This window comes from Phodopus roborovskii, unplaced genomic scaffold (genome assembly GCF_943737965.1).
Source record: "Phodopus roborovskii unplaced genomic scaffold, PHOROB, whole genome shotgun sequence".
Taxonomy (NCBI): Eukaryota; Metazoa; Chordata; class Mammalia; order Rodentia; family Cricetidae; genus Phodopus; species Phodopus roborovskii.
The window spans coordinates 458,206-483,332 of NW_026126597.1; the positions used below are offsets into that span (position 1 = coordinate 458,206).

The 25,127-nt window shown below is 46.3% G+C and overlaps 2 protein-coding genes across 2 annotated transcripts in view; one reads left to right on the forward strand and one right to left on the reverse strand.

Annotated features, from left to right (window-relative positions):
- Positions 1 to 2,745: 2,745 nt before the first annotated feature.
- Positions 2,746 to 6,164, reverse strand: Tnnc1 (troponin C1, slow skeletal and cardiac type). The gene is made up of 6 exons (XM_051204771.1): positions 6,031 to 6,164; positions 4,558 to 4,588; positions 4,211 to 4,357; positions 3,808 to 3,922; positions 3,047 to 3,183; positions 2,746 to 2,960 (listed from the first exon to the last, which is right to left on the reverse strand). The coding sequence occupies exons 1-6, from the start codon at positions 6,052 to 6,054 to the stop codon at positions 2,929 to 2,931; spliced, it is 486 nt and encodes a 161-aa protein (XP_051060728.1). The 5' UTR covers positions 6,055 to 6,164; the 3' UTR covers positions 2,746 to 2,928.
- Positions 6,165 to 7,659: 1,495 nt separating this feature from the next.
- Positions 7,660 to 25,127, forward strand: part of Nisch (nischarin) — a 35,442-nt gene continuing 17,974 nt past the window's right edge. Inside the window, exons 1-6 of the mRNA XM_051204757.1 lie at positions 7,660 to 7,822; positions 9,771 to 9,854; positions 10,994 to 11,176; positions 22,497 to 22,545; positions 23,535 to 23,698; positions 23,959 to 24,054. Coding sequence (XP_051060714.1) covers positions 7,730 to 7,822; positions 9,771 to 9,854; positions 10,994 to 11,176; positions 22,497 to 22,545; positions 23,535 to 23,698; positions 23,959 to 24,054 — 669 coding nt within the window. The 5' untranslated portion in view covers positions 7,660 to 7,729. The remainder of the gene's footprint in view (positions 7,823 to 9,770; positions 9,855 to 10,993; positions 11,177 to 22,496; positions 22,546 to 23,534; positions 23,699 to 23,958; positions 24,055 to 25,127) is intronic.

A 25,127-nucleotide genomic window follows, 5' to 3' on the forward strand; every position in this document is an offset into this window, starting at 1 on the left:
ACCTAGTTTCTGGAGTGCCTCCTGACTCTCCCTCTGCAGCCCTGCAGCCCCAAGAGTCCCTCACTCCTTAGGAAAGCTGAGTTGTTCAAGAGTGTGTAATGTATATTCTATTGGTAAATTGTTGTGTGTGTTCAAGCTTGTAGAAAGTAGAGCCTGGGAGCCAGGAAAAGCTCTTCTGTCCCAGACTACCAACATGCTTATTTCAAATATTCTCCAAAATATTTCCTAGCCCCCTAGCTCAGCAACAGGAGAGAGAGAAAAGACAGTCTAAGAGTAAAAACACTGTGTCCTTGGGGACAGCCAGAAGGTCATCTGTTTCCAACTGATATTACTATTATTTAATCCTATGCTGTAAAAAACGCCTGCAGTGGGCTCAAGCTCATCACAAGAGAACCCACAGCAACGACTAACCTGAGTTCATAGGAGCTCTGGACCAACAGCTAAGGAGCCTGCGTGGGACCCACCCATGCTCTCTACATAGTTGTGATGGTTGTGTAGTTGGTCTATTTGTGGGACTCCTAGCAGTGGGCGGGGGGCCTGTCCCTGACACTTGGGATGGCTTTTGGGAACCTAGTCCTCATACTGGGTTGCCTCTCCCAGCCTTAATACAAGGAGAGGAGCTTAGTTCTTCCTCAACTTGATGTGCATGCTTGGTTAACACCAATGACAGGCCTGCCCTTTTCTGAACAGAAATAGAGGAGGAGTAGGTCGGCAGAGAGGGCAAAAGGAAGGCAGGGGGAGGGAAGGGGAGGGGAGGAGGGAGGGCAAACAGTGGCAGGGATGTTGAACAAATAGAAAAAACTTTAACTAGTAAAAATAAAAAAAAAAAAAAAAAATGGGGGAAAAATGTGTGCAGGAGGATGAAAGCCAGGGGGCAGAAGCTAATGGGAGCTGCTGGCTGCTCAACTTGTCCTGTTGGGTTCTGCTGATGTGATATCTGACTTGATGTTACCTGTCTGCTTCAATTTGTTCCTTTACTCATCAGGGGGAAGGTCTCCTCCACCCCCAGACTCTCTGGATCAGGAGCTCCAGACAGCTGCCCAAATGGGGTTTCCCAGTCGATTTCAGCAGGGTGGTTAGAAGTCGCCTGTTTGATGCTGCTGCTTTCTGTGTGCTCTGCTGGATGATCTGGTAATGTTCTGCTAGCTGCTGCTCCTCTCTGTCTGTGACTACTTGCTCTTTTCCTTTTGCTTGCTACTTCCTTGCTAAAGCCACTTATAAATCCAAGGTAGACTGGTGACATCACCTCTGAGCGCCACAGAACAGGAGGCCTGGAGCTGCCCACCTCTCTCCAAGGCGGCTGGGGCTCAGCTTCTGTTTCCTGTTTGAGACTCACTTCAAGTCCTTCCCCCTGCGCCCCACAGGTGGTCCATTGCTGTTGTTCGGGGTTCTGCTCAACACCTCCTCTTCTAAGAAACATTCCAAGACAGCTTAATGTTGGGCCATCGCACCATTCTGCTTTCCTCACTGAGTTCCATTGCCTTTTGAGATTCTCAAACAAGGCCTCACTCTGATGTACCACAGCATCTCGCCCTACACTGCAGAGAGGGTATGTGGAAGGCCACTGAAGGATACAGACTGTACCACCCACTGTGGCTCCTCCTTCTTTGGGACATCATCCTTGCTGGGTCACTCTGGATGTCCTTGTAGAACCCCAAATTCTCTAGTTCCCAATCCCAAGGGCAGGGCTGCAGGAGCCTCTTTCCACTCTTCCCATGGCTTTGCAGGGACTTCCTGGCAGCTATTGCCTGGCCAGAGGCATGTCTAGAATTCCAAGACTCTCTCTGGAATGTGCAGCCTGTCTGGAGAATGCTTAGGCTAGGGCACAGGTGCAGAGGCTGGAGAGTAGCAGGGCAGATGGAGAACAGCTGCTGACATTCTGGCTAGAGCCTGGCTATCATTATCAGCTGTCTTGTCCTGAAAGCATTGCTACCAACACCTCTACTTCCTTGCAAACCCCAATCCCCCCCCAATCGCTGTGCTGGTGGCAGCTCTGACCTGGACACCCCCACTAAGGTGGGGATGTCTTCAGACCGTATGCCTTCATTTCCTGTCTGGGAAAAAGACCAAATGGGTGACTGGAGGTCAGTCTCAGAGGGCCAAAGAACTAGACAGTAGATACATTTCACCTAGTCTGTCAGAGCCCTTGGCTGGCTGCAAGGTGGCTACGCCCTCTTGTAGATTTGCCAGATGACCTTGGCTTTCTAGGCCATTGGGAACTCATCTGTAAAATAAATGCTAGAGTGTGGAGTAAACTACATGCCAGAGTCAATGTTCCTGGTGGGAAACATAGGCAGTGGGAAGATAGTTAGTGCCACAAGCCTGCTGGGTCTCACGAGATTTAGTTTCCTTCCAACCAGATGGAGAATTTGCTGTGCTAAGGAGCACCCAGTACCCACTGAGCTAACTGCTCTCTGTGAGAGGATATCTGTTGGCTGCTGTACTGGCCAACCCAGACAGCTCAACCCCATCCCAGAGCCTGACTAGAGTGGGAAAGTGGGAATGGACAGCTTTTAGTGAAGGTCAGTGTCTACTCCACACCTCTCTTGACCTCCGGGAGCTTGTTAAAATGCAGGGTCTGTGGCTGCTGCAGGGCCCAGTTACCAGGAGGGCACATAGCAAGGTATCGCTGTCTAATGAAAGTCCTTTGGCGGAAGGTGGCTCTGCAGCCAGCCTAACAGGATGGAGTCATCAGGAAGGAACCCCGAGAAAGGACTGTGGCCCTAGGAAAATCAGAAAAAGATGCCAGCCTCTGGGGAGTAAGGATTTATTTGCACTCCTCAGGACAGGAATGAGGCAGGGCAGGGGGTTGGGGACAAGGTTAAAGGACACAACCAGGTTCAGAGTCTAGAGAACCTAGTTACATCCCTACCACTGGGTCTGTCTAGAGAGGGAGGACAGGCGTGGGCAACTCTGTGCAGCTGGTGTCTACTCCACACCCTTCATGAATTCCAGGAACTCTGTGGAAAGAGGGTCAGGCATGGGTTAGAGGTCAGAGCTGGGCAGAGGATGACAGCAGCAGATAAGGTTCTCCCACCCCACTCACCATCATAGTCAATTCGGCCATCATTGTTTTTGTCACCATCCTTCATGAGCTCTTCAATGTCATCTTCTGTAATTGTCTCCCCTGTAGCCTGCAGCATCATCTTCAGTTCATCCAAGTCAATGTAGCCATCAGCATTTCTACAGGAAGGGCAAGGGGAAGCCCAGAGCTCAGGGGAGGGCGGAGGAGGAGGGAAAGAGGTTCCCCACACATACAGCCCCAGGAGGCAGAGCAGGGACACTAGAAGATGGCCGTTGCTGTGTCTCATCATATAGACAGACAGCAGGGTACCTAGCATGGGATCTAAGACAACCCCTCCCTTCCTCCCCTCTCCTTCCCTCTTTCCCTCCCTTCCTTCCTTGTTTTCAAGACAGGGTTTCGGGGCTGGAGAGATGACTTAGTGGTTAAGAGCACTGGCTCTCTTCCTATGGACCAGGGATCAATTCCCAACACCCACATGGCAGCTCACAACTGTCTGTAACACAAGTTCCATGGGATCTTACACTCATACAGGCAAAACCCAATGTATATTAAATAAATAAATCTTAAAAAAAAAAAAAAAGACAGGGTTTCTCTGTGTGGCCCTGGCTGCCCTGGAACTCGATCTGTAGACTGGGGTGGCATTGAACTCAGAAATTTGCCTGCCTCTGCCTCCAAGTGCTGGGGTTAAAGGCGCACACAGGCATGCACCACCACCGTCCAGCTAAGGCTATCCCTTTCTACTCTCTGCTTGGGTAAGGGTCAGAAGCTAAACATGTTCTCACTTGTCAAACATTCGGAAGAGATCCGACAACTCCTCCTCAGACTTCCCTTTGCTGTCATCCTTCATGCACCGAACCATCATGACAAGGAACTCATCGAAGTCCACTGTGCCGCTGCCTGTGGGTAGACAGCAGGGCCGGAGAGAGGACAAGGTTAGCCTTCAGGCAGTGGCCTCCCCACACCAACACTATGGGACTAGTGTGTTCATTTGCCCGCTCTTCTTGTTTGAGGCAAGAAGACTCAATCACACTGGCTTCAAACTCATCACAGCGGTATTGCCTCAGACTTCTTGGGATTAGAGGCATGAGCTATTTGTCGAGTTTCTGGATGATACAGCCAAAATCTGGAGGCCAGTGAGCCTGGGGTGTTACATGCGTGGAGACTGGAATGGGTGAAGGGGCTCACCGTCTTCATCCACTTCATCAATCATTTCCTGCAGCTCCTCTGGTGTGGGGTTCTGGCCCAGCATCCTCATCACCTTGCCCAGCTCCTTGGTGCTGATGCAGCCATCCTCCGCACCCAGGACAAAGATGTCAAAGGCAGCTTTGAACTCTGTATCCAATGGTAGGGTGAGGAGACAGGATCAGCAGCCGGGACACTAAATTGCCTACCTCCCTCCAAGAGTTCTTTGAGGTCTATCTCACTACAGAGAACCCCCAGACCATGGCCTCTAGTGTGGAGTCCTTTCCTGGAAAGGCATCCCCACACTCCCTCCACCTAACCCCACTGTCCCCCCAATGTGAGATACTTACCATTCTTCTGCTCTTCTGTCAATTGTTCTACCTAGAGAGGAAAAGGGAACTCAGGACCCAGACTCAGGCCATAGTGGAGACTGCTGTAGAGAGAGACCCAGTCCACAGGTGGGAAGACCGAGAATGGAAAGAGGCACACACTCCCAGGTCACAGAGGAAGTCCTCAGCCCTTCTTCCCTACCCCCAAAGTCCTAAGGTGACCCTGCTGATTTTCCAGAAGCTGGGCTAGGGGCCAAGGTGACAGGCAGGCACCCCTTCCAGGAGCAAGGTATCCTGAGTAACAATACTCAATGACCATTCCATGTCCTTTAGATCACCCTAATGAAACCTAAGCTGCATGGCCTAAGACAGCTGCCCCTCAGGTTGAGACAATAAAACTGATGTGGGGGTGAGCAAAGCCGCCCACTGTAACCTGACCAGGGTGGCCACTGAGCTATTTTTAAAGGAGGACAAAGTTAAACCTGGTGATTGTTCTGGGGACTTTGGTATGTAGGGGGTGGGGCAGTGTTATCTGCCCCCCTGGCCTACTGGTGCTGCCTCAGGAGCCAAAATTAGTCCCCAGCCCCGCCAGGCCTTGTATGGGCACTGGGTGGAGCCCCCCCCCAGCTCCACAAACTCCTACAAGATAGGCAAGGATACCATAGGAACCAGCTGCAGCCCTTCCCTGCTCACAAGAGGGGCCATATTCTGGGGGTTGGGGAAGAATTCCCTGGGAACAACTGTTTGCTAGTATTTTCTTGTCTCTGGAGGTAGAGGTATCAAAAGGCCCCCGGGGTCCCCAGGAGATTGCAGGATCTTGGGGTGCCTGTTCTCTAGCCCTGACTCTTACCACCCTATGTGTCTGCCTAAGCCCTGAGCCTACCAGACCATACAAGGACTAGGTTTAAGCTTTCTGTTCCCTCTCCCCTAACTCTCACCAGGCCTGGGCCTTCTAAGCACCTTCCCCATCCTAGAATTCAAGTTCTGCAAACCTTCTCATAGTCACCTCCCACCTTCTAAAGCATCTTCAGCCAGCTAAGGGGCTAGATCTGAGCATGTAAAAAACAGATTGTAAGAGGCAGAAATCGGGGGTGGCTGGAGAGACAGAGAGACAAAGACTTGGAGAGACAGTGAGGAAGAATGGAAAGAACTTGAGAAAGACCAAAGAAAGACTAAAGAATAGAAACATAAATACAGAGGTGTAGCCAAGACAGCAACAGACTAGACATTTAGAAACAGGGAGAAACAGGATGCTGAAAGCTGAGATCACACCCTCTAGTTACCTTGACAGCCCCTCTCCAGACCCTGAGACTCCCACCTTTTCTGCACCCTCCAAATGTCAGCCTACTATTCCTTCGAGGGGCTTGGCTGCAGATGTATGGGATCTCTTATGAATTCTCCATCACTTCCCTGGGGCAGCCCTGTCCCCCATTCTGAGCTGAGTGAATCCCAATGTGCCTACCCACCCCAATCTTTTTAAGACTTATCTCTCACCGCAGCTTTGTAGATGTCATCCATGCTGGAGGCAGCTCACAGGACAGGCTACTGGGGTTGCCAGCCAGCCAGCCCTCAGCCTGGGCTTAAATAGCCCTGCCTCCCTCCACCTCCTGCTGCATTCCCAGTCCAGCCCACCACTGCCTGCAATATCCTCCACCCCCTCCCCTGGTCCCTGTAATCTCAGGCTGGCTAGAGTCCCTGTATCCTCTGCCTGGCCCAGGAACTAGGAAGGACCGAAAGGACCGGGTCTCTTGCCACCTGTTCCCCACACCCCACAGGGAATTCTCAAGAAAAAAAAAAAAAAAAACAAAACCCCAAATTTATTATATTTATTTATGTGTGCATGTGGAGGTCAGAGGGTAACTGGCAGGAGTCATCCATCTCCCTCTACGGCCTAGATACCCAGAACTGAACTTGTCTTGAGGCTTGACAGCCTCAATGCACTATAAGATGCCATCTCCATAGACCCAGGAAAAGTTTCTTGAATGTATGAAAACTTGAAGTCCAGGCCCAGAGAGGAAATGTGAAGTAGTGGGCTCCAGGCCAGCCAGGTCCCTAAAAACAGTCAGTCTTCTATACAACCAGAGAGGTGGGTGATAACACTCCCATTTTCTAGCTTCCAGACAGACAATGAGTAGCCTAAGATCAGGCTACCTTACATTACACCTCTCTAGAGGGGGTAATGTGCAAGTAGAGGCTGGCGGTGTGAGCCCTGTCAAGAGACAGGGCCCCCTATGTGAGGTTCAGAGTATAACATGAAACTGTTAAGGGGAGAAGTCACTGGCCCACCTAGGATAGGCTGGCCTGGAGCCCTTCAGCCAGATTTGCCACACCCCGACCTTCTATCTCTCAAGGACAGTAATGTTCACTTTGGTCTTGAGTTAGCTGTGCTCTGTGACTCAACAAGTATCCCCAAAGAACCCTATTTATATCAGGATTCCAGTTGGGTCATCTCTTTTCCAGCTAAGTCTTCCCCATTCAAGCACTGATGCTTTTGTGTTCAGGGCCTACGTGCATCCCCCTCAATTTGAGCTCTTGCAGGATGTCGGCTGGGGAAGCAGACATTCCCATTCCCCGCACCCCCAACCTGCATCTCTGCTTCACATACTTTCCCCCTGAACACACCAGTTTGCAACCTAACACGCAACGGGGACGTACAGAGCAGTGCATAATCATCACACCCAATTTTCCATCACTACATGGAACAACGGACCCCCTGAATATCAGAGTCACCCTGGTTCTTGCTGCAGCTCTAAATCCAGTTCGTATCTTCTTCGTCTTTCTCTTGCTACGCAGGGAAATGAGCCTAACAGCCAGGTGAGACCCTGTTAACGTCCCCTCTGGACTGAGGACTGGGTTTGGAGAGCTCAGAAGGCCCTTGGTCTCCGTTGCTGAGGGGCCACCGGACAATAACCACAATTACAAGAGACCGAGAGGCGCTGGCTACAGGGGTACACAAAAGGCAACGCGGCAAGCCCGCGGGAGCTACTACGCACGCGTGACCATTGGCGGTCTTGTCCATCATGGGCGAGGGGCGGGGCGAGGGCGCCGGAAGGCCGTGGGACCAAGATGGCGGCGCGGGCGCGGGCGCGGGCGCGGGCGGGGGGCGGCGGGGGCCGAGGGGCGGCGGGACGCTGACCCCGCCCCCTGTTGCTGCCAGTCTGCGCCGGGCGGCGGCGGCGGCGGAGCCCGCAACATGGCGGCGGCACTCAGCTTCGGGCCCGAGCGGGAGGCCGAGCCGGCCAAGGAGGCGCGCGTCGTGGGCTCCGAGCTCGTGGACTCGTACACGGTGTGCTGGGGGACGCGGGCCCCCAAGGCGGGGAGCCCGCCCGGAGCCCGGAGCCCGCGTCGGGGCTGGAGGAGGGTGTGGGTCGCGCGTCCGCCCCGTGGGCAGGAGGCAGGCTCTGCGGGCTCTGCGGTGGGGTTTGCAGGGGAAGGGGCTGGGTTGCATAGGTCCCGGAGCGGGTTGCGGAAAAGGGTGCGCGGTCAGGAAAGGAAAGGAGGCTTGATTGCGTTGTGGGGAGGAATCAGAGGGTAAAGGAGGATCTGCGGAGGGAGGGGTGTCTAGGGGACACGGAGCCGCTCTCCATCCTTCAGGCAGGGAGGGGCGCCAGCCTGAGAGACCTTGATAGGGAGGGAGGCTGGGAGGAAGGGGACTCCTCGAAAGGGGTGACCTCCGAATGATGGAACCGACGCAGAGAAGGGGCCCGGGATCCTCAGGTGGTGAAGGAGAGGGGCCCGATCTTGATCCCCACCCCACCCCCACACACACGCCAGTGAGGAAGGGATATGGGAAAACGGGCCCTGAAGGGTCTGGTGGGAAAGAATTGGGCTCCCCCAGTCGTTGGGAAAGGACAGGTTGCCTCAGGGCTGAAGTACAGGGCGTACAACCCTTAGGGGACTTCACAAGCGAGGGACATAACCTTGTAGGCTACAAGAGAGACCCTACATAAAGGAAGGTAGTTGTGTTAATGGTGTTAGAAGCCCTCTCGGGTCTGGATAGGGTTGGATGCCAGGCCTGCCAAGCTGCCAGGAGAAAACTTGTTCTGTGGTGGGGGCTCATAGACTACCTCCCTGAATCCTCGTCCTTTGTTCTCAGGAGGAGGGTGGACAGTGGTAAGGGCCATGGCCCAGCCTTTGCCAAGCCCCATTGGCTCCCATCCTAATACCGGACCCTGAGGGCTATCCTCTAGCTCTTCTTCTCTACCCCCACCCTCCCCCCCCCCACAAGGAAAGGGAACTGTCACAGTGAAATTCTGGCTGGTGGCTCCTGCAGCAACAGGCTGGTGCTGGAGAAATGGCTGCTTCTGGGGGTCAGAGGAATCAGCCTAGTTGACTATTTCCACTCATTTTTCCCTGATACACAGATAGAGGTAGAGAAGCTGGGACCGAGGAGCTTGCTCATCTAGTTACGAGATGAGGTCACTCAGCTGTGACTAGCTGCAGTCAGTAGAGGTTCATCTCCAAAAAGCTCTCTCTGTTCGGGGCTTTGTCCTACCTCGTGGTGGTCCAAGCTGACCAGCATTTGTCCCAGGGACGGATGTTATTAACATATCTGTCTTTTGTTAGGTGTTAGGCCTTCACAAACCATTACATGCTTATTGCTTTAATAGAGCCGTAACCCTCCCGGCTTTTAAAATGGAGGAATTGAAGCCCAGAGAGAACTTAGGTTCCTAGTCTCTTACATAAGCTGCACATAAGCCACGCCCAGGAAATGGGATAGCTGGATTTTTGAACCCACTGCTGCCCCTGGGAGCCTGGTGGTGACTTGACTCCGGGTTCAGCTGTAGAATTCAAAACCACAGCTTAGTGGAAAATGTTGACTGAAGATCTGCTTCAGGGATGGAGACAGGGTGCCTGAAAAAATGCATAGCAGATGCATAGCACTGGTTCTGCTGAACTGGCCTCTGCTCTGCCTCCCTTAGAAGGGGCAGCCTTGCCTACAACTCAGGTTGGGTTTTGAATTAATGTAGAGGCCAGGTGTAAAAGTATAAGGATGTGTGTTGAGCTAGTCCTATTTCGTTCCTTCCTGATGATTGAAGCACAGCTTTACTCCAGACCTCACAGGGTTGTGGGGGAGGCTGAGGAAGGTTGGGCCACCATTGCTCAAGTAGGGGTCAGGTGCATATTGGATGTGGAAAGATACCTGACTGGATTTTAGGGAGTGGGGTCTGAATACTTGGCAGCTATTGTGGGAGCAGGTTTCCTGTGCCACAAAGAATCATTTTCCCCTTTAGGTTTATATCATACAGGTTACTGATGGCAACCATGAGTGGACAATCAAGCACCGTTACAGTGACTTTCATGACCTACATGAAAAGGTAATCTTAAGAGTTGGGAGTCTGTATCTCAGGGCTTAGCGGCTTGAGGACCATATCTCCATTGTGCCACACATTAATTTTAGGGCAAAACCACCTCCACATCTATTGTGTGCTAATTTTTTTAAGAATTTATTTATGGTTGGTCATAGTGATAAATGCCTTTAATCCTAGCACTTGGGAAGCAGAGACAGTGGGATGTCTGTGAGTTTGATACAGCCTGGTCTGGTCTACAAAGTGAGTTCCAAGATAGTCAGGGCTGTTACACAGAGAAACCCTGTCCTTAAAATAAATAAATAAATAAATACATAGATACATATAAACATGCATATGTGTATGGGAGGGGAGGCACACACACCATAGTCCATGCATGGAGGTCAAAGGATACTTTGTGAGTGCTGGCTCTTCTCCCACCACATAGGCCCCAGGGATTAAATTCAGACCATCAGATTCAGTAGCAAACACCTTTACCAGATGAGCTATCTCATGGCCTTTAGGGTTTACTTTAGTGGAACAGTTCCTTAATGCATCTGGCAAAAGAACTGGTTGGTTCTAGGAGTTCAACCCTAGTATGAGATCATCTAGAGTAGTATATTTAAATTTCATTTTTAAAATCACCTGTTCCTGAGGAGAGTACAGATTTGAACTTGCTCCACAAAATATATTTTTATTCTTTACTAACAGATTCAGGTTATATTTTTTTCTTTGCTTTCAGAAAGAGCTGCTTTTCTGTGGGATGTTTACAGTGAGAGTGTCTGAAAGATACAACACCGACTCCTTTAGTTTTTGAACTTTAGGGGTCCATAAACACTACTTTTCTCAATGTCCTCAAAGACTGAAGGTGGAATTTCTCACTTTGAATTGTATTAGTATTTCCAGTATGATTTGGATTTGGAAAGGGCACATCCCAGGTGCATTAGCTGGAGCACTAATTCTGGTACTGCTACCAAGAGTGGCTGTAGAAGATGTGATTTTTGACATCCTGGGTCTTACACAGATAGAGTGGCTGTGTAAGATATGATTGACAGCCTGGGTCTTAACACAGATACAGAGTGGCCATGTAAGATGTGATTGACAGCCTGGGTCTTACACAGATACAGAGCTTCTTGGTCTATGGTTGATGTGCTTGTGTTTTCTTACAGCTTGTTGCAGAGAGAAAGATTGACAAAACTCTACTTCCGCCCAAAAAGATAATTGGAAAGAACTCCAGGAGCTTGGTGGAGAAGAGAGAGAAGGATCTGGAGGTGTACCTCCAGACTCTCCTGGCCACCTTCCCCGACGTGGCTCCCAGGGTTTTGGCCCACTTCTTACATTTTCACTTCTATGTAAGTTCCCTTTAGGTGTCTCAACTTTGAGGGGAAGCAGACTGGACCCTGACTCTGAGGTCGGAGATAGAGGAGTGGAGTCAGGTAGAGCAGATAGTGATTGCTGGTGGGTTTATGTTAAATCAGACTGGCCACACATTTTCTTCTACTACAAAGGCATTTTGTTTTACAAAAATATCTCTTGATTTTTAAGTTAGATTTTCTTCCTAGTGGGTGAGGATTGACTAGGAAGAGGTAATGCCTGGAGAATCATACTGTTGCAGTGTTGGTCCAGACTCAGTGCCAATGAGGGAGTTAGTCATTCTTCGATTCCAAGAGTATTTTATTTTTAGTGTTGTACATTTGTGTGGGTGTGTACATGTCAGTGTAAACACCATGTAAACCAGAGAGGATGTTGGGTCCATTGGAGCTTGAGTTACAGGGGGTTGTGAGTCACCCAGGGTAGTGAATTTGGGTCCTCTGTAAATGCAGTTTGCTCATTTAGCTGCTGAACAATCTTGCCTGGAATTAGTTATTCTTAGTCAATGAATTGCCATCATGGGGCTCATGGTAGCTATCCCCACTGCCAGTGTATCGAAGCTGAATCATAGAGCAGCTCTACTTTCCTTTCTGGGCAGAAGGATTATCAGTTCGTGGCTGCTCAGAGCTGTATGGTAAGACTGGGTCTCAAAAACAATAAAAAGTAAAAACTAACTAAGTTGTCAGACCTTCAGAATGGTAGTTTAGGGGTGTGAAGCCAAATATTAAAAGCTCCTGGCAGTTTACTTCTGAGAATTTCTTTCTTTCTTTTTTTAAACTTTATTTATTTATTTATTATGTATAGTGTTCTGCCTGCTTGTATGCCTGCAGGCCAGAAGAGGGCACCAGATGTGGTTGCTGGGACTTCAACTCAGGACCTCTGGAAGGTCAGTCAGTGCGCTCTTAGCCACTGATCCATCTTTCCAGCCCCTGAGAATTTATTCTAAGGAAAGTTAAGATAACTTTAAAAGGATGTGTGAACAAAAGTAATCATTTCAAGACTCTGAGCAAGATACTGAAGACAGTAAATGAGAAGAAGTTTCTTTAAAAATAAAATAAAATCAAGCCAAACAAGGAGGTGTGATGGCACACACCTGTAGTTCAACACTTTCCAGACTGTAGTTCAAAGCCAGCCTGGGCTGTGTATCAAGGCTTGTCTTGAAAATCCAAACAAGCCTGGGCATGGTGGTGCATGCCTTTTATCCTAGCAGGTAAAAATAGGCAAATCTCTGAGTTTGAAATTTGCCAGGACTAAATAATAAGACTCCTGTCTCTAAACAAACAAAACAGCAAAAAATTGGGTGGCCATGCAATTGGACATTATATTGCTGGTATAGCTGTGAACCTACTATTTTGGGAAAATGTGTTAAGAGGAACAAGTCCTTGCCACCATTTAGGCACATGCCTTTAATTACAGTACTTGAGAGCCAGCGGCAAATGGATCTTTGTTAGTTCAAGGCCACCCTGGTCTACAAAGCAAGCTTCAAGCCAGCCAAGGCTACATAGTGAGACTCTGCCTCAACACCAACTCCTCCCCCTCCCCCACAACAAAGGAACAGGTTGTAAAACAGTATATAAACTGGGGTTCTAGTTTATAAGAAAAGGGGTTGCATTGATGTAGTTGTCTGAGTAGTTTTTTCCCGCCGCCGGTCCCACCGCCATGCCTGCCCCAAATAATACACTGAGACTCTGTATTAGATATAATTCTGTTGACCTGTTACTTGTTTCTTATCGGCTAGCTCTGTCTTAATTATTAACCCATTTCTATTAATCTAAGTACTTCCATGTGGTCTCATCTTACTGGAGAGAGGGAGCCGGCGGTTCTACTCTCTCCTGTCTCTACATGCTGACTCCTCCTTACTACTTCCTCGAATCCTCCTTGTCTCCTAATCCCGCCTATCTTGCTTTCCTATTGGCCAACAGTGCTTTATTCATTAACCAGTATGAGAAACATATTTACAGAATGACATCTCCTATCAGTTGTCTATGAAGAACTACACGGAACAGTTTTCTTTGAGAGGTTCTCTGGTAACATATATCTACTATTTAATTATTTTCCCCTTAAGTGATGAAGATGGCCATGGCTTATAGGAAGTACCTTCTTTAAAAATAAATCTTTCTTGAAATTGAAGAGTATCTTTTTCGGAGTACTAAATAGAGCCTGGAGATTTGGAATTTGGTGATGTGGCTAGGCTTCTGCCAGTAAGCTAGAAGGGATTGTAAATGTTAGAATGTATCTGTACACCACCTCCTGTTTGAATATCTTTTTACATTTCTTTGAGTAAAATAGAAATTCTCATTCCCTGTGTGAGTGTCAAATAAACTTCACAAAATGTCCATTTTCCACTGAAGAAGGAAACCCGATAAACATCTCTTTTGAAAGTGTTGCTTAAGGCTGTATTTGGGCATGTTTTCCTGGCTGCTGCAGGTTTGCCAAACTCTGAGCCAGGAAAGTCCTGGAATGCTCTTTTTAGTTAGACTTTCCTGCAGCAATCTGGGGCCAGCCTAACTCTGTGAATCTGGTTGAAAACATGACTTTGGAGCTGTTTGGATGTATTTAACATTATTGATAGCAAGCATATACATGGGTTATATAAATCTGAGGATTTTAAAAGTAATTAACCTGCCATTAGATTAAGATGGTTTTCTCAGCCATTGTTATTGTTCTGAACTGTGAGGGGCACTGCTTAGCAACATCCCTGATTCTATCTACATCTACCTGGCACTTTCCTTCCCTGTCCATCCACTAAAATTCTTTTCTCTAGAGGAGACAATGCCCATCTTCTGGTGGGGAGGGGGCAAAATCACCCAGCTGAGACCCTCTGGGCTAGCTCTTCCTTTAAATTTAACTTTGAACTAACACAGTCTAAGAACACTGTCAGTTTTTTCTGCAGGTAGGGGCTCTCCAGGGAATCTTTGTCTTAGCCAGTGTCTGCCTAGGGGTTGTCACAGATATATCTGTCTCTTGTGTGCTGACGTTGGATGAGGTAGATGGACCCAGGGAACCCTATTTGGCTATGATGTGGACTACTTACATTTTACTTTGTTAAGACAGGCTTTCACTATATAGACATATTGGTATAAGATTTGTCCCATAGTTCGGGGTGGTCTTGAACTTGTAGTGATCCATCCTCCTGCCTCTTCCTCCTTAGTATTGCAATTACAGTAGATGCCAACATACCTGCTGTTGTTTTCTGTCTGTTTAGGAAGAATTACTTTTAGGTTGAGATATAATTCACACACTATAAAATTCACTGTGAGTATACAATTCAGTAATTATTAGTAGATCCACAAAGTTGTGAAAAGAACACTGCTGTCTTAATTCCAGAACACTTCATCACCGACAGCACAGCCCTGTATTTAGTGCAATAACTGTCTGTCCTGTCCTTTCCTTTCCCAGCCCTTGGCACTCACAGCCTCTCTTTCTGCCTCTAGGAGTTTGCTTCCTCTCAGTGTTTCATATAAGTGGTTCATGTAAAATATAGCAACTTAATTTAATTCCAGGATACATTCATGTTGTAACAGTAATCTTTTAGACCTTTTATGACTAACATATTCTTTGGATATATATTTTTAAAAAATCCCTTTTTAAAATCTGAGTTTGGAAATTAAATGGAAAATTCCAGAAGTAAACAATTCATGAGTTTTAAATGTACCATTTTGAGTAGTGTGGTGAACTCTTTCACAGGATTCAGCTCTTTGTCTGGTACATGCACACTCACACTATACATACATCACTTCCTCAACATCTCAGTTGTTAGATCAAGTGTTACAGTGCTGTGTCCAGATAACTGATTTTGTGTGGTAATAGCCCAGAGCACCTGAGTCATGATGGCAGTTCAGTTAAGTAATGAAGTGCTTCCTAGAAGGTAAAAGTAAAAGATACTTTGAGAGACCACATTACATAATTTTTGTCACAACATATTATTTTAATAATTTTATTTTAGAGCATTAATGTTTGGCTTTGCCTTATTTTAGATTAGACTTTTATCATGAGTATGCATTTGTACAAAAGAATGAAGTATATGAACTGTATAATTTTGGGCATCTGTGGGTTTTAGAGCATGCCCTCCATGGCTAAGAAGGGGCTGCCATACCATATTGTGTTACTCCATCATCCCCTTATCTGAGATAATGAATACATTGGAAGGGCTCCAGGAGACAGCTAAAACCAAGGCTAACCCTGAACCCTACCTATGTTCTTTTCTACATATGCATGTACAAATCCATTGATTTTTCTATCTTAAGTACTTATATATTCTAACAATAACTTTTTTAGTTTGAAGTATCACAGCAAATGTAGCAGGAATTTCTTCTTCACAATTTCCTGGATAGAAGATTCATTTTTACTGCAGATCTTAACTATTTATTTTCCTATTAAATTAAAAACCTTTTTAAAACTTTTATTTATTATGTATACAGTGTTCTGTCTACATGCCCAAAGAGGACACAAGATCTCATTACAGATGTTTGTGAGCCACCATGTGGTTGCTGGAAATTGAACTCAGAACCTCTGGAAGAGTGGCCAGTGCTCTTAACCTCTAAGCCATCTCTCCAACCCCAAATTAGAAACTTTTTATCTTTTCTCTTATAGAGATACTTTTAAAACTCATCTTGGGCATGTCTGAATTCCCACATGTTCAGACTGTTCTAAATTCAAGTGAAGGTTACTTAAACACATGCATTGCAATACTGTGGTAACCAAGATGGCTGCTAATGACTAGCAGACAAAGTGCCAAATATATTATGTAGGTATGCTGGACAAAAGACTGACTCTTGTTCCAGGAGGGACAGAGTGGGACAGCTGGGGAGTTCATGGTACTCAGAGTGGTGTGCAGTTTTAAACTCAAATCATTTATTTCTGGCATTTTTTTGTTTAACAATTTTGCACTGTAGTTGACCATGAATGGCTACAGAAAGTGAATTTAGATAAAGGGAGTTGGGGGAGGTTTTATGTAAATGTGTGTTTTATACCTATTGGGTATTCTCAGAAGAGGAAGGTGAGTTATATAGTAACCCTTGACTTTTTGAGGAAGCACCAGATTCTTTTTCCATTTTTAGTCACAATGTGTGGGCTCTGTTTCCCCACATCCTTACCTGCACTTGCACTTGCCTTTGTTTTTCCCTAGTCGTCATAGCAGTTGTGAAGTAGTTCTATTGTGGTTTTGGCTTGCAATTGCACCGTCATTAATGATGCTGATATATATATATATATATATATATATATATATATATATATATATATATGCTTATTGGCCATTTGTATATTTGGAGAAATGGCTTTAAATCCTTGTCCTTGTAACATTAGGTTTCTCTCTCTCTCTCTCTTTTTTTTTCTATAATTTTATGTGCATTGGTGTTTTGCCTGCGAGAGTATCAGGTCTTGGAGTTACAGACAGGGTAGAGCTGCCATGTAGGTGCCAAGAATTGAACCAGGTCTTCTGGAAGAGCAGGCAGTGCTCATAAACATTGAGCATCTCTCCAGCCCCTTTGTTTCTTCCCCTTTTTTGGGATTTTCTTTTTGTTGAGTTTTAAGAGTTCTTTATATATTCTGGATGCTAGACATTATCAGAAGTGTGATATGTAAATAACTTATGTTCTACAAAGGTTTTTGATTTGGTTTGATTTTTACCCTTTTTCCTTGTGTGTGTGTGTTTGCTGCAGGTCAAATTGAGGGCCTTTGCATACTAAACATGAACTGCCATTGAGCTATACCCACAGCATTTCACTTTATTTTGTTGTTACTGTTTCTTAGGACATGGTCTTTATATAGATGGCTTAGAGCCATGTAGACCAGGCTGGCCTCTAACTCACCATCCTTCTGCCTTGGCCTCCTGAGTGTGTGATTATAGGCGTGTACCACCAGACCTGGCTTCCTTTACCTGATAGTATCCTTTAAAAATGTGTATTTATTTTTATTTTATGTTTATGGGCATTTTGTCTGCATGTATGTCTATATTTTGTCTACATGCACCATGTGTCCAGTGCTTGTGGAAGCCAGAAGATGGGTCAGATCCCCTGGCACTGGAGTTATGGACAGTTGTTAGCTATATGGGTGCTGGGACTTGAACCCTGGTCCTCTGCAGGAGCAGGAAGTTTTCTTAGCCACTGAGCCCTTGGTAGTATTTTTTATTTTTTTATTTTTTTTGAAGCACACATGTTTTAGATTTTGACAAAGTTCGTTTTTTTATATTTTGATCACTTGTATTTTATATTTTGATCACTTTTTTATATTTTGATCACTTGTATTTTTGGTGACTAATTAGTGTCACAAAAATTTATAATTACATTTTCTCTTATAAGTTTTGTCTTACATTTAGGACTTTGACCCGTTTTGAGTTCATCTTTGTTTATGGTAAAAAGTAGGGGTCCAGTTTGATTTTATATATACAACATTCTGCCTGCATGTATCCCTGCAGGCCAGAAAAGGGCATCAGATCTCATTAGAGATGATTGTGAGCCACCATGTGGTTGCTAGGAGTTGAACTCAGGATATCTGAAAGAGCAGCCAGTGCTTTTAACCTCTGTGCCATCTCCAGCCCTCTAGTTTGATCTTTCATCTTTTGGATTTCAATGACAAGGGAAAAAGTTGTCATTTCTCTTCCCAGCCAACTCAGAAATGGGGACTTAGGGGAAGGGACAGCCTTTGTTTCATACTCCACTGGATAGCTGCATTCTTAGCTTCCTAGACTCACGGCCATGAACCCCATCCCAGGATGTCTAGAGAAGTTTTCACATTCAGTAGAATGCAGTGCGATGGATTATCATAAGTAGAACCGTTCTGAAGTAGGTCACTTTAGAGTGGCCTTGGAAATAGACAGAGCCAAGCCTGTCTGAGACTGCTCATTTCAACCAGCTAATTCCAAGTCAGTCATGTAATTTTTCTGTGCCCTGTTCCATTTTGTGAACTGGAGGGTGATAATCTGGGGCCCTTTTGAAACCTGCATGAGAGTGTGCAGTGAATGTCTGAGGCTCTGAAGAGGGGTGGTTCAGCTCAACACATGTCACCACAGTGGGCTGCTCCAGGAGGGAAAGATACTCAGTCCTATTCCTTCAGAGGAAATGTTTGTATCGTTTCCTTATTTTAAACCCACTTGGCTGTAATCAAAATATTTTTAATTTGAAATGAAGTTGTGGACTATCTTAGTGTTGGCTTTAGATCCATTTTATTATTTTAGTTTCAGAGGGCTGAGGTTGTGAGTGATGATAAGCCTGTTTGGTGCATTTGCTTTTCAACTTACAGTCTTGAAGGTCTTTAAAGTTTATATGTGAATCCTTCAGTGGGGAATTTTTGCTTGAAGTTGAATCGCATATAATATGCCTGACTACTGCTGGCACAAAATAAAAGCTAGACAAGGGCCCTCAACCCATGGTGTGTATCCAGATCATACCTGGTGATGGCCTCAGTAGCATGTAATTAATCTCTGGTTAATGCCCACTGACAGACCCTGCTTTAACATGAGCCAAGCAGAGGTGTCAGGAGCTGGCAAGGGATTTCTAATTGAGCATCAGCATATGTATTTAGGGGTACACTTATAGCTGGGTTCTGGAAGTAGGCAGGCCAAAAATATAAGTAGCCTAACTAGTCCATGTGGTGTTGATGTGAAGCCCAAAGAGGAGGTGTAACTAAGGTAAATTGCTTATGTAGACTGGGAAAGGGCCTGGATTCTTTCCCAGCACAACAGATTTTTAAAAATGAGAGAATGTAGCATGAATTCTAGTTGGTCTTAATAATAAAAACCCAGAGACAGATACTGGGGTTAAAGCTGAAGAAAAAAGAAGCAAAGCAGCCAGCCACTAGAGAGTTCTCACCTCTACCAATGCTTAGACCAAAGGGGCGATCCTGTCCTCAGACTGCATCTCCAGACTGCACTCACTGCTCCTCAGACTTCCTAGACTGCTATGGTCTCTGTCTCCTCCAGCCTTACAGTCCTCTCTAGTGCTGGGATTAAAGGCATGTGCCACCACTGCCTGGCCTCCGTGGCTAACTAGTGTGGCTAGCTTTGCACTCTGATCTTCAGGCAAGTTTTATTTGGTAGATCATAAACAAAATGCCACCACAAGATAGGGAGGGTAAGAGAGGAAACACCTTTTTCCCAAGAGAGTACAGTACATGATCCTGGTCAGCAGTGGCATGACTGATTAAGTCTATAATACATCTAATAGTGAATGTTATTTTACAGTTTATGTCACCCTAAAGCACTTCAGGTCCCTCAGCACAAATACAATATGGCATGTAGAGAGCTACCAGTTCCCACAGGTTACCTTACATGAGAGGCAGTAGTTCCCTGCCCTGTTTCTTCCTGGAGCAGGCAGAGGCCTGTCTCTGTACCCTTTCACAAACAAGTGGTTTGATCAGAGGAAACTAGTGTTCTAGGTTTGCAGGCTGAGGAATTTCTGCATTCCTCTGGTTCAGGCTCTCTCTTAAGATGAAGGTCAGCCTGAGGAAACCAAGTAGGAAGGCCAGCAGTGTGCTCTTCCTGTGCCCAGAGTGGAGAGAGATTGTTACAGTTTGCTTTTGAGATTCCTCAGAAGTTACAGCACTGCTCTTGGCCCCTGACAGAGTCTTCTGAGAGACATAGCCCTGACCCTTAGCAGGGCTGTCATCCAGCATTACTCTGTCTGAATCAACACCAGTTGCCCAAGGAAATGGATCATGGAAGGTGAGGCCTGCCTGGCACTGAGAACAGGGCAGGCAGCCCTTTTTCTCAAGAGCCCTCTAATGGGCTTCTTGTGCCTGTCCAGTGCCTGAGAGGCCTGGGGCATTGAAGTAAATGTAGACTGGCAGCCCCTGGGACCTCAGCACTAGATGGTCTGGCTGTAGGAAGATAGGAAAGAAGACTTGTTTGTAGGCTGATCCACGCTTTGCATTGACTGCAGATCCTCACAGCTGCCAGGGGAAACTAATGGGGCCTAGGAGGTTGAAAGAGACTGTAAAGCTTCAGAGAAGCTGTAGCTTCTGCTGGCTGGAACCCTCTGTTAACCTTTTACATTTTGACCTGTACCCAAATGCTGGGGTACAGTGGCTTATCTTCTCTCTTGGGCTTTTTGTACACTGAGGGGTAGGTAGGAGAGGAGCAATTCTTACATTACATATAAACCAAACCAAATCATATCAACACAGTTTTTAAAGATGATAGGGTCAGGAGGAAACTGGGATAACAGTCTTACAGTCTTGGACTCACAGAAGAGATCTCAGTCATAAAGGAAGAAATTATAAGTTAAACATAAAAGTGAAAAACCTCATTATGTTATGAAAACCATCCGAACAAAGGACTAAAGTATAGGCTGGGAAGACATGCTTACTGCATATACACAACTACTAAAATTGCTGTCATGAGTGGGTGAAGGGCTCATATCTACTCCAACTACTTGGGAGGCTGAGGTAGAAGGATTCGGAATTTGAAACCACCCATGTAACTTAAGAGATTCTATCTCAAAACAAAAAACAAAAAACAAAAAACAAAAAAAAAAAAAAAAAAAAAAAAAAAAAGGGCTGGTTGCTGTAGTTAAGTGATAGGGGCCCCAGATTCAGTTCCCGGCATTTGAGGGGAGTAGCTATGATGTATAAAAGATTATAGGAGAGAAGAGACAAACAACTAACGAGAAAAACAGGAAAAGAACACCCTGTCCCCTCAACCTGGTGCTTTTTAAGTCCTATAAATACGTAAATTGCATGTCCTAGTGGCAGTAGGGTTCCTGTGAATTGCGAAGGGTTATTTGAAGCCTCCATCTGGACTTGTTTACAAAAAGACATGTGGACTGCTATCAGTCATTTTAATTTCTTACCTGTGGGAGGTAGAGCTAAAGGTTTGGTGGGGATCTCCAAACCACGATTGTTTTGTTTATTTTATTTTTTTAGATTTTTAGTATTTTATGTGTTTGAGTGTTTTGCTAACATGTATGTACATGTACCATGTCTGTGCCTGGTGCCTGAGGTTAAATTCCCTGAAAGTGGGGAGTTACCAGTGATTGTGAGCCACCATGTGAGTCCAAACCTAAGTCTCCTGGAAGAGTAAGAAGTGTTCGTAACCACTGAGTCATCTCTCTGGGGCCCTGTGATTATTTTGAGTACAGAGGCAGTTGCTTATGTTCAGAGAGGACCTAGACCAAGTGCATGAGTGTAGCTTTGCTGGTCTATAGCCACCTAAAACCGGAGTGTCCCTAAAGCTCTCCGTCCACCTGTGTTTGCTGATCTGGGTAACATGGTATAAGCTAACGGTTTCCTCTTGTAGGGAGAAGTCAGTGAGCCAGGACCTGTTGAGGACTTAGCCATTGTCTGATATGACTTAAACAACATGCTAGCTGTTACCGTGAGGACGGGTTCTTGCCATGCCTCTCTGTGTCATTTGAAAAAACCCTTGCTGCATCTTTATAGTGACCCTGGGCTTTGAATGGTACTGCTATGATCTGGAAGGAATGAGCCCAGGAAAATGACAAATATCCACTTACTCTTTTCTCTCTCCATCACTCTTTCTTTCTCTCTTTTGGTTTTTTGAGGCAGAGTCTCTCTGTGTAACAAACCTAGCTGTCCTGGCACTCACTCTGTAGACCAGGCTGGCCTTAAACTCGACAGAGATCAGGCTACCTCTACTTCCCCAGCGCTGGGATTAAAGGTGTGTACCACCACAACCAGCTTAGTGTCTACCCTTTGAGGAAACATTTGACAGGAGAGAATAGTCATTGCTAGGGAAAGTTGGTACCACAGAGTCATGTACTCTACCTGGATAATCGGGGTCTCTTTTCCAAAAGAAACAGGATTTCTTCTCTGCCACACCCTCTCCTGGGTGCCAGTTTAGGGAGCTTCTGGCTCTCCAGTCAGCCATTGGCACAAGTCAAGCTTTGCTGGCTCCTGAGCTGCACGCAGTACACTCAACCTGGAGTTGCTTTTGAGGAAACTGTTCATATCTCCATATATCTGGAAACACAGTTCCCTTTTTAAGCTCCTGCTTCATTCTAGGTTTTCTCTCTTCTTTAGTTGTTCACCATCTTAAGCTGTGTCCTACTTGCTACCCACAGGCCATGTGTGGCCTAGGATAGCTATGGATGCAACCCAACACAAAACAGGAAACTTACTTAAGACATTATGAGATGTTTCTTGTGATTGTATTGTTTTTATTTGATTGTGGGTTCTCAAGCATAAATGTTGTAGGTGACAGTGTCTTATTGCAGTGTTGAAAGATTGGGCATTCCTGCGTCTAGAGTTGGTACTGCAGGGGCAAAGTGAGCAGAAAGCAATGAGTGTGTGGTCCCGGCGATGGGGCAGGCGAACTTCTAACTGTCGGGTTCGTTCACTCCACAGGAAATAAATGGTGTCACTGCGGCGCTAGCTGAAGAGCTCTTTGAAAAAGGTACATAACTGTTGGCTCTTGCAATGCTGAGGACCATCTGCTTAGTCTGGTAGGGAACTGTAGGCCCAGGATGGCACTGAACTCATCTGTTAGGTCCTAGCCAGGTCCCACCTCCTTGAGTGTGTTAAGTCCCTGGCCCATGTCCCCAGCCAAATCTACCCATCTACTCACTCTTACCAGGTGAGGATCCTTCATGCTTAAGATTCTTTATTGTAGTTTTATTGTGGGGTATGTGTATGTGGGCACATGTGTCTCAGCACACATGTGGGGATCAGAGGACAACTTGATAGAGTCAGCTCTCTCCTTCCACCTTTATGTAGGTTCTGGGGATGAAACTCAGGTAGCCAGGCTTGTGTAAGGTGAGTGCCTGGGACTCACCTAAGTCTCAGGATCCATTCCCAAGCCACATGGGGTGTTGAAAGGTGGCTGGCATGCTGCCATCTTGTACCTGATTTGTCCATGCTTGGAAGTGTTCATATTGTAATTAGAAGCCAATCTTGGGTCATGGTCATATTAACAATTAACAGTAGTGGAATGAGGACTCCCTGCCAGCAGTCTTACATTTAGTATCTTACTGCCTTCTGTGAGGTAAAAGTAAGAACACTAGTGGTCAGAGGCTAAGAAACATGCTAGAAGGAGCAATTTAAGGTCTGAGCACTGGCATCTTAGGTCTATAATTGATTGACTTTAGTCTCTGCATATTAGAGGGTGCAGAGTAGTTGTGACACCTAGAGTACTGCTTCTCCCAGCCTTCTCTTGACTCAGTGCCTTAGATCTCTACTTCGCCTCACACTTGAGGATGGTCCTGTGTCCAGTGTGAGCTCTGAAGGGCTGCTCCTGTGTAACTGAGACTAGCTTTGCATGGTGGGTGGAGTGGGTGCCTGTCACAGGTGCTTGCTGCATGCATGCTTATCGACTCTTAGCTTGGTGCTTCTATTTCTTGTCTGAGATTGAGGCTGGACACTCACCCTTGTGTCTGGCTGTTACAGGAGAACAGCTTCTGGGAGCCGGTGAGGTCTTTGCCATCAGGCCCTTACAGCTCTATGCTGTCACTGAGCAGCTGCAACAAGGAAAGCCTACTTGTGCCAGCGGCGACGCCAAGACTGACCTTGGACACATCCTAGACTTCACCTGCCGCCTTAAGTACCTTAAGGTAAAGATGCAGCAGTGTCATTGTGGAGTCTCAGTTGGCTCTAATGCTGATGCTCAGCTGCCACAGCTTGTGAAGGACAGCTGGGGCCTGTCAGTGGATGAAGCCTCCTGGTGTTCTTGATACTGTGCTTCTGCCTTTGAGCACCAGGGGGCATCATGGCTCATTGGCTGAATCCCTTTGAAGTGTCCACATTCACCCAAGAGTACATAACGGGAGTGGTTACTACAGCATCCCTAATTTAAGTCCATCTTTGGCCTCAGGTTTCTGGCACAGAAGGACCTTTTGGGACCAGCAACATTCAGGAGCAGCTCCTCCCCTTTGATCTTTCTATATTCAAGTCTCTTCATCAGGTGGAGGTAAGGCCCAGGGCTTCTAGTGATCAGGTAGAGCTGAGCCCTACACAGTGGCATCTGCACTGTTGTCTGTATGCAGGGAATGGTTGTGGTAGCAAGTGGTAAGGTACTGTTGCTTTCATATTTGATGATATGTTGGCAGATTCTATCCAAGTAAATCAAGTCAGAAAGGGAGGAGGATAGAAAGGGCCTTTTCTGCCCTTAACTGGTTTGCAGTTCTCCATCTCTGTTGTAGGCAGCAAGAAGTATGAGAGAGCAGATTGCCCGAGCCTAGTTCCCTCTGTTATTCAGGTAGAGGTCACAGAAATCATCCTAAAGGCCAAGTCTTTGTTTTCTAAGTCTAAAAGCGTTGAAGGCTCTTTGCCATCTAGGGCACCCACACCTAACAAGAAGTGTTCTCTATTACTTCCTGCTGAATTCTGGTTCTTAACACTAATTTTGTTGTCATTTTTAAAAAGAAAGGAGAGTCGGTAATGAACAATAAAAGATGTTTTTTATGCAATAAAGCCATGTGTTTCCTGGACCTGGCTTTTGTCTTCAACTCTATCCAGTGCCTATGAATTCTTGATTGAATCTCCCCAGCTTCTCTGTGAAGTTTGGACACTTTCGTTCTCAGTTTACATTGGAGGAAACTGAGGCTTGGGAGGATGAGGAAGCTAGTCCAGGGTGTTGAAATTGGCTGAATTCCAGAAGCTGGAGCACAGTGGGCAGGCTAGACAAGCAGGAGAAATACTCCGTGTCCTGCAGAGGAAACATCCCTTGTTGTCCAGTGCTGACTCCCTGTCCTACCTTTTCTATCTACTTGGCAAGCCCCAGGTATCCATTAACTATGAAAATGGAATTTGTGGCTCAAAATGAGCCTAAGAGTCTATTTTTGAGACAGGGTCTCACTATGTAGACCAGGCTGGCCTTGAACTCACAGAGATCTGCCTACCTCTGCCTCTTGAGTGCTGGGATTAACTGTGCACCACCATGCCTGGCTAGATGCTTTTCTTACTATATGTTTAAAATGTTTTTCAGCACTGAGTAGCACTGGGGAATAAAAGAGGCCAAGTTTTGAGTCATCTCTTGTCTAG